Source organism: Chanos chanos, chromosome 2 (genome assembly GCF_902362185.1).
Source record: "Chanos chanos chromosome 2, fChaCha1.1, whole genome shotgun sequence".
Taxonomy (NCBI): Eukaryota; Metazoa; Chordata; class Actinopteri; order Gonorynchiformes; family Chanidae; genus Chanos; species Chanos chanos.
The window spans coordinates 30,831,278-30,840,450 of record NC_044496.1 but is presented as its reverse complement, the minus strand read 5'-3'; the positions used below and the strand labels follow the sequence as shown (position 1 = coordinate 30,840,450).

General features: G+C 43.2%; 1 protein-coding gene across 1 annotated transcript; it reads right to left on the bottom strand.

Annotated features, from left to right (window-relative positions):
• Nucleotides 1–318: 318 nt before the first annotated feature.
• Nucleotides 319–8,560, bottom strand: rfx5 (regulatory factor X, 5). The gene is made up of 9 exons (XM_030766015.1): nt 8,414–8,560; nt 6,081–6,114; nt 5,878–5,960; nt 5,481–5,606; nt 4,071–4,187; nt 3,322–3,400; nt 2,816–3,014; nt 2,290–2,384; nt 319–2,140 (listed from the first exon to the last, which is right to left on the bottom strand). Exons 1-9 carry the CDS (start codon nt 8,521–8,523, stop codon nt 1,127–1,129), a joined length of 1,857 nt encoding a protein of 618 aa, XP_030621875.1. The 5' UTR covers nt 8,524–8,560; the 3' UTR covers nt 319–1,126.
• Between the last annotated feature and the right edge of the window lie 613 nt (nt 8,561–9,173).

The window sequence follows — 9,173 nt, the reverse complement described above, 5'->3', positions numbered from 1 at the left end:
GACTGACCTTTGGTTTTGCTGCTGCTGGAAACCATCTCTTTTGTGTTGAAGCAGAAAACAGACAGAGAGCTTTAAAAAGCAAATCCACCCCTAAGTGCCTCTGTAAATCTCTCATTAAATTCAAACAAACTATGACTGACAGATGACCAGGTGACACTGCTCCTCCCATCTCAGAGTCCTTAATCTCTTCACCAACTTTGTATAAATAAATTCTTATGTGAATATATCCATGACATCACTGTCTGAAACAGCATCATAGAACATTACAAATGTACATAAAGAAAAAATACCCAAGATTTTCTTTTGGTATTACTTGTTTCTTTTTTGGATTTGCTTTGAAAAGTCAAGTTGTTTGTTCATATCATTGGTACATTACGGTAATCTGGTTTTAAAATTGTTTCTGGTACTTCTACTTCATAAAAGCAGTAAGCAAACAGTGATCATTTAGTTGAACTATTTTGAATCATTTCTGTCTTCTGCCACTGGCTGTAAGGATGCAAAGGCCCTGTCTGTTTTGAGTCCAGCTTCCTGCCCTGTGAGGAGTTTTAGAATGACTGTTTTTAGAGAGGTGTGTGTACTGTCCCACTGTCAGTAAAGACTGACGTTAACAGAGGGGACCGTCTGACGTTAGGAGGGGCCCTCATACTATAATGGCCTTAAAATATTTTTCTGTATTAAAAGTGCCAAAACTGCTTTTTAAAATGAATGGGAGCAAGTCTTATTGCGCAGATGACATCCTAAGAGTGTTTTTGTGGTCTCTGCTGGAGAAGCAACAACCTGGCCACAGCCATTTCCCCATATTGGCATGATCACATCTGTCACTGCACTGACAAATAAACCCTACTCTTTTGTGACTGAGTGTAATGGACAATGAAGCTGATCTTAATGAACTGCGACGTGAATTGTGGTTAATAAATGGACTCGCTTCATTAACCTAATTATCCCCTCAGAGCAGCCACTGCGGTCTTCAGCCAGTCACGGGGAGAGCTGGGCTTAGCGAAAGCATGGTCAGGTCTGTTCCTTGGGTAACAGTGAGAAAGTCATGTGGTGCCCAAACCACAGGGCTCACATTCACCGTCCTCTCCTTTCCATTCAAAAGCAGAGGTGACAACTGTAGGGCCAAGGTCTACAGTTTGGGGCTGTCTTCACGTGACCCGTCCTGTAAGGTGGTGAGGCCGGAGGAGACAAGCACATGATCAACCTGGGGATCCACAGGAGTAAGAGTGATCTCCACCTCCTCCTTGTCCTCCAACAGAGTGGGTGGTGGGAGGTTTGATATTGCAGGGTTTGACAGAGCTTCAGTAGGTTGGTTAGGAGGCCTTGAGACAGGCGCCCTCTGAATGACCATTCCTCGATTCATCTCATAGCCACCCTGACCGGTACTCTGCACTATGACGACTGGCGGTGCTTTAGGCTCTGTAATGGACTGGCACTGTACAACCACACCTTTCTGCTCACCGTCTATCACTTCCTGCATGGAAGGGATTGCCCCGAGCACCAGAGGAGGCTCCTGGATCACAAACTCAAGTACTTGGGGGGAAGCTGTGGCGGACGACGAGGGCAAGGCCTTCTGGATCACACCCCCAGTAAGAGATGCAGGGCTCGCATTTGGGGTTGAAAAAGACTGTGGTGGAGCAGAGGCCTCCTCGGGTCTTTGCTTCCTTGGTCGACCCCTTTTTTTCTTGGGAGGCATAGCAGTGGACCCTAGCGCGGGACGCTCGGCAGTCCGTTTAGTGGCCGAGACCCGGGCCCTTTGCACCACCGGAGTTGGAGCGGCCGATGTCGCCACTGTGACAGACGTAGTCTTCTCATGTTCAGGGTAAGACAAGCTCATGTTCGAAGGCAGAATCATAACAGGAAGTGTTCCCCCTTGTTGTGAAGGCAGAGTGGCCATGGTGATGGGCAAGGTCACCTTCACACCAGCCGTGTCCTTTGGCGCCAGAGAAGGTGGGGAGGATGGAATGGAGAGCTGAGTTTTCTCAGGGACGGAGACGCGAGGCAGGAGCTGAGGGAGTTTCTTCATGAGAGCCTCCACCTGGAGGTCACGGCCTCCGGGCCGCACAGTGTCCGACCCTTTGGCTGGCTTGTCACTCACCTGTTGCCTGCTGACTGTGAGGGACTCTGAGCTGTCCTTGTCATTCTGTTAGAAAAGTACAGATTACAGGAGAGTTTCAAACAGCCTAAAATCTTCATACTGTTTTCATTTCCACAGACTGAAGACTAAAAAAAAAAAATCTAGAAATCAGCACCACTACATCAGCCAAACAGGTTTAATATAACTGGCTGTACCTTAGCATCAGGCCTGCCCCCCTCAGACTCCGACCCTGATCCTTTAGGGGGTGCCGGATTCTTCTTGATCACCTTGTGGGGCTTTGCAGGCCCCCCTGTGAGCAGTTGGAACATAATACATAGTACGAGATATTCTAGCTTCTGTGTCACCCACAAAAATACAACTCAGTAAAAGGATACACACACACGCACACACACACACACACACACACATATATATACATACATTGCATTACAGCAGTTATGACAGATGTCCAGAAAAAAATATTTTGCACAGAGACAAAACATAAATATAACTGTTTACTGAGGTATTAAACGTGGTATTAAACTTAGCATGATAAAGTCAATATGCATACGTTTCACAGGTTCCAGTCACTGTAAGTGGCTTAGCACCAATGAATGAAATATCCAAGTCAGCTCTCTGCATGTTTCCACAGGATGTCACTGTCCATGACACCGATGGAGTTGTGTTTTGTGAACTAGACAGAGACCATGTTTTAAGTATATTTGCTCATTCTGGACTCACCTGCTAGAGCAGCAGAGGTGACAAGTTCAGCCTGGCTGCACCGTGGGTTCACTATGTGCTCCTGCACCAGGAAACGGGCAATCTCCACCACGGTGTCAAACGAACGCTTCAGGATCTTCTGGGCCCAGTCACAGATCAGCTCACATGCTGCCTCTGTCACCTCCTGCTTATAGGTCTGCACAAGCTCCGTCAGCTCTGACTGCAATGATCGGTTTTCATAATCATCCTCATTGCTCACAGTTTACACTGTATCAGCACACCACAATTTGTTTCCCAGTTTACCCGCACTCTGTCTTTGCACAGTGGCTCCCTCATCGTAAATTACTATACTAAGGCTGCAGGCAGAACCTGCTATTTAAAACACACTCATATGTGTTAATGCAGAGAAAAGTAGCATGCTTTCATTGGAGCACTACCCTGCAAGCAAAGAGGAGGGATCTTTCACAAACTCATTCACCAAAGATAACACTGTAAACTGTGCGTGACTGGTGCTTGGAAGGTCATACCGGATCATTCTTTAGGTCCAGGTTCGGCAGGAGAGGCATGTTTAACACGGTCTTCCGACGGATTCCGCTGTAGCAGTACGTGCTGCCGACAAAGTTAAGGTGAAATGCAAACACTTATGGCGCTCTAGACGATCCCCACACCTCTACACTAATTTGGTTACAGTTGCCTTCAATCACCTTTACTTCGCTCAGTTTGAACAGAACTGAAGTTCCATAGTCAGACACAAATGCAAATGGCACAAACATTGTGTTTTCAGGTTCAGTTTAAGCAGTGAAATATTTGAAGGCTATTTTTTCATGAAATATGACTGTAAGAAAGAGGACTGATGGTGTGGAATCCATGAGGCTGCTTTTTCAGGTAACTGGGTGCAGGAAGAGCATCTCTGAGATCATTAGTCAGCTGACACAGATCTACGGAAGGCAACACGGAATGTTGAACACTCATGACGTTGACTTGCATTGCTATCCCACACCTCATCAACGTTTAAAACAAAACAGTGAAAAAAACCCTTGTTGGGATGTTTTGCCCTGTTATGCAGAACATTCACTGTAAAAGGTCAAAATGTTTACACATATCCACAAAGGATAGCTGATACTAGCATATTCAGAGCAAGTTTCAGAGAAAGTTGCTGGATATTATCCGTGCATCAACGTGGCAATGTTGGCTTTATCGCTTCGCCACTGCTTACAAGCACATTCAAATGAAGTGATTTCAGAGGAGGAAAAACGAGAAGTCATCTGAAGGATATTTGGACTGTCCCCTGCCACCGAGCCGTCTGGCTTTGATGTTGGGGAAAATGTCTCTGATGATTTTACCAAAGTTGGCAGCACTTAAGGGCCTCTGCTGCAGATTGTCACAGTACTTCCTGAGGAGGAACACACACACAAAACACACACACACACACACACACACACACGCACGTGCACGCACATATGCACATGCTGAATATAGGCACATATTCAGCCTTTCTACACTAGGCTGGGCTGCCTGGCCTGCAGTGGTACACGGGATTTACCATGTGAACCCTGTGGTCACCACTATCTGGGGGTGAATGATCCAATCCTAAGTGAGTCCTGGGGGGTAATTACTGGAGAATTCTGGATGCTATGATGTATTGCTCTAACATAGGTGGATCACAATCATCGTCAAGGTGCTGGTGTCTACATTCCTGATATGACTATATTAAAGTTGACACACACCTGACACAAACATCTACAAAGAAGCACGATGACAGTGTATGAGGTGACCTGCAGTGTCACAGGTACAGTTAAACTCTTGCAATTCTGCATCACTGATGGACTCTCCTTAAAAGATTGGTTTAAAATCTTCTCCTTTGGAGCTGTGGAGATAAACACAAGATTATGGTCCAGTGTGTTCAACTGACAAACACACCTGGATCAGCTAACGGTCTTTAGGGGTCTCTGAGTATGACAGAATATGAGAACTTGGCGTGTTTGATTAGAATTTCCAATAAAATCCAACTTTAGTTTAGAACCTCTTGATACAAAAACATGAACTGCCAGCTGTCCAATTACAGTCAATATCTGACAATCTAGACTCAAATCTTCTATCCCTGTGTGTTCATCTACAATACTGATCAATGATGATTAAAATGAAAGAGATTGTGTATTATACTTCCTATGGTTATAGTACAATCCCTACATTCAATCCCAAACCCTTTCAAATGTTTTTATCTCCAGTATTAGTTTTGCATGGCAAATTTTGGAAAATGTTAACAGGGTACAATATTCCAAGGTAAATGAAGTTTCACCCCAAGGAACCATAGCTATGCCTTTGAAAAAAAAGGAAATTGCAGGCTGTTATAGGACATTTCCTTTCGTGTAGTGCTGATATTTCCATAAATATGTTCTTCTCAAGGAACAACATCAACACAGAACACATCTAATCCACAGGGCAAGTTAGCATGGCCAAACATACTGTAAAGCATGGACCATACAGATACGTTACAGGAGTATGAAATTAAAGCACCACTTTTGAGTTCCCTCAGTACCAAAATATAAATTATCCCAAGCCAACTCAGTTTGTCAGTCCAGTTAGTAATATCTTCATCCATGTGTTAGCAAAGTCTTCCCTAACTTTGGACCCCCACAGACTCCAGCCGCCACGTCACAACTCGGCTTTCTGTCCATGAACTAACCTGTATGTTTCATAAACGTCTTGTTTGGGTAAGCATGTGTCAGCATGTTCCTCCAGATGACTGCGGATCCACGTGCATGTGTGCAGCTGGTCAGCTGTGTTCACCGAGTTGGACTCACTGCTGTTGCTTAAAAGAAAGCAACACACTGAATTGTTTTCCCAAGTTCAGTTCAGTATACACAAGACACATACATACTAAACACACTATCACAAAATAAGATTCTGGTAAAACGCTGGGCCGGAACTGAAAAGACATTTGCACATGGCAGGATTTCGCTGAACTTTAAACATGTATTTATCTACAGGCTCCATGAGCAGTCAGGCTGGGAGTGGACTTCATCTCTGGCCTGTTGATAAAAGTGAAGGCAATGAAATGAAGGTGTGGTCATATGTTTTACCTCTTCTCTCCTGCACTTGGCCCAGAGGGCAACTGGAGGTACAGAAAAAGCTTGTCGTTGTCTGAGAGGCGCTGGACTTCCTGCTACAGAGAGCCAAAATAGATCCAGAGTAAATACAAGAAACTGTCAACTAATGTAACTAAAATCACCATCACAACTAACATAATCAAAATCACCATCACAACAAATCATAAAATACTCACCAAAATGGCATCCACTTTAGACTGGACATTCTTCCTATAAAACAACAAAAAAAGATGATCTGAGTATTCAAAACACAGCAAAGTCATTTAGAAAAGTCTAAAAAGTCACTCAGTGAACAAGCTAAAACTTTGAACTATGAGACAGATTCATTACAACTGACCATGTGATGGAACTCCGCCATCAAACCACCAAACAAAGTATACAAAATGAGGAGAGACTGCTATGGGAAAACAGTTTAGTAAATGAATGTGAAACAGAAGGACTTTTCTATGGGAAAAAACGGTTTAGTAAATGAATGTGAAACAGGAGGAGATTTCCATGGGGAAAACAGCTTAATAAATGAATGTGAAACAGGAGTGGATTTCAATGGGAAAACGGGCCTGAAAATGCAGGGCCTGAAATTCATTTTTCAAAATTGGAGGGGGGGGGGGGGGGGGGGGGGGTTTGTTTGGAACCCCCCCTAAATGCTTCATGTAAGGGGGATTTATACACTTTGGGGGGAGGTAGGGGATACTACTTGTGAGCTTAACTACAGGTCTTACCTTGTCCTATTCTATACCTTGTCCTATTCTTACCTCAGACTGTATTTTGTCGCTCTCCTCCAATTTAAGGGATTCCCTGAACTATATACATTGCTGTGATTTGTTGTCCGTTTTCTGCTATAAAGCAGGCGGTTTTGAGAAGCCCCTTCATTTCCTCTTCACACTGCAACTGAGCAACTTCAGTAGCATTAGCCATCACATTCTTAGCTGAATCTTCCTCCCGTTTTCTTTCAATGCTGCTGTATGAGAAACGCCATTTGAGTGACGACTGAAGGTTGACGTTTTGTAACGTTGGCTAGCAAAAGGTGCCGCACCGTATATTTTATAAATCAGGCGGCTCATTTCACCGTTGTTAAATTCGAGCCACGGATATATTCTGAGCCAGTTAGCCTGTCATTGGACTACTGCTTCACTTTAGCAACATACCGTTAACCATCTGAGAATCCTGAGGATTGACGTTGTTGACATCACTGGCAGTGCCGTAGAGCAATGAGTACGGAGCAATACATAATAGGTATTGAACAGAACTACTGACAAGGTTAGGCATAATGAGGATGTACCAGTGAGCCCTGTTACTTTATCTCTTATAACAAGTGTATTTGCACCATTTTAGACTGTAAAAATGGTTCAAAAGATATAAGAACTGCTATACTTCACTACCTAACTGCCTGTGACTGTGCGGCTGTTCTTATTGCTATAGATCTACCAGGCCTACAGGCAAGTATTCCAGTGTAAAAAACAAGTATAGGAGCATAAAAAAAGCAGAACAGCCAGCTAACCACTTCCCAACTCCAACTTCACACAGTTTCACAGCAACATGGGCAGGAAAATTCAGCTACATTTTGGCAGAAGGAATACAGTAGTGCATGGTTGTGGTGCATATGTTATATGTGCATATGGTTATCTGAACATAATATGGACCATGGACAATCTCAGCTATATCAGCTTTACTGCCATGATAATCCAGCTAAACTTTCTACACTGTATTTTATTTGATCAATGAAATCTAATTAGGCAATTAGCTCTTTATAGATGTAACACTGTAGAAGCCATCCCTGAGTGGGCATTAGTCTCTCCTCAACAATTTCGGCTGAAAGAATAACAGATAAGGGCAGCATGGTGGCGAAGCGGGTAGCACTGTTGCCTCACAGCAAGACAGTTCCGGGTTCGATTTCCAGCCGGTCGGCCAGGGTCCTTTCTGTGTGGAGTTTGCAAGTTTTCACCGTGTCTGTGTGGGTGTCCGCCAGGAGCTCTGGTTTCCTCCCACAGTCCAAAGACATGTAAGTCAGACGAACTGGAGATACTAAATTGCTCTTAAGTGTGAATGTGTGCATGAGTGTGTTTGTCTGTGTGTCTGCACTGTGATGAACTGGTGACCTGTCCAGGGTGTTTCCCCGCCTTACGCCCAGTGAGTGCTGGGATAGGCTCCAGCACCCCCATGACCCTTCTTAGGATAAGCAGCTAAGAAAATGACTGAATGAGAATAACACATAAACATTACAAAGAACAGAAACATGACTACTTAGTTTTTCTGTGAAAACTGCAAACTGATCAGTACCACTCCTGTGTTGTAAAGACAAGGTAGTCTGAAGCCTTAAGTTTGATGGAGGATGCCCTTCAAAATCAAACTTTCTATTCCAGCTTTGTTTAAAAAAAAAAAAAAAAATCACTTTTTTGGTATCTAATCAAAATCTACAAGGTTAGGAAAGGAAAACAAACCACTAATTTGTTGACAGAGATGTCACATTTAGAAAGAAAGCACTGCATAAAACCAAAGTGTTTTAACTCACGATATGTTGCTCTTGAGTTTCTGCAGGAGCATGCTGGGTTCTGTCTCCCCATCCCCTGAATCCAGCCCGGTCTGCTTGGACGAGTCTGTCTTGTTTCTGTCTTCTGCCATAGTTCACACTGTCTGCAGAGGAAACTTGCATCCAGGTTCCTCTAAGGAGTCAGAGCTCTGCAATATATTTACATTAGTATCCTATCACTTTCTAATATCTGCATTTGTTTTCATTGTTGAAATTAAAACTATCAAAAAGATGCAGTCTATCAATTAGAGAGAGTGGTTTTGCCTCCTTCTGATGTAAACACACTGACTCAGTAATAAACAAAATAATACAAAACAAAACATAGTAATACCTATTGCATTTAATATTAAAAATGTATGTTTAAGTATATGAAACAAACTTTCATGAAATAAATTATTAAATACAGGTTATTTACGAACCTTAACGGTCAGTAAAAGCTCATTAAACAGGTCGCTTGCAAACCCCCAAATATGCTAGCAGACCATTTCATCATATTCGTGTATGTATGTTAAGTAGCTATATTCTGAAAACAAGCTGTTTTCTATCGAATTAACTAGCCTGTCGATAGTTTTCTATCGACAGGAAACACTTAAGATTTGGTAGCAAAACCTAGAAATCCCCAACACTGTTTTGGCGCTTCAACGCTTCACTAATTATAGCAGGTGTTACCATAAGTCAACCTCTAAGGTCAGTAACGCATGCAGTGACTGTCATCTTAATCGAATCCTTAAAATGGAGTAAA

What these genes read in the sequence shown, in the direction of transcription:
- rfx5 (XM_030766015.1), bottom strand. Translation starts at nt 8,523, where the DNA reads ATGGCAGAAGACAGAAACAAGACAGACTCGTCCAAGCAGACCGGGCTG. An exon ending in CTAAAGTGGATGCCATTTTG is followed by an intron (nt 5,961 to 6,080) that starts GTGAGTATTTTA and finishes GGCTCTCTGTAG; the next exon opens with CAGGAAGTCCAGCGCCTCTC. An exon ending in GGTGGCAGGGGACAGTCCAA is followed by an intron (nt 3,401 to 4,070) that starts ATATCCTTCAGA and finishes TGTCGGCAGCAC; the next exon opens with GTACTGCTACAGCGGAATCC.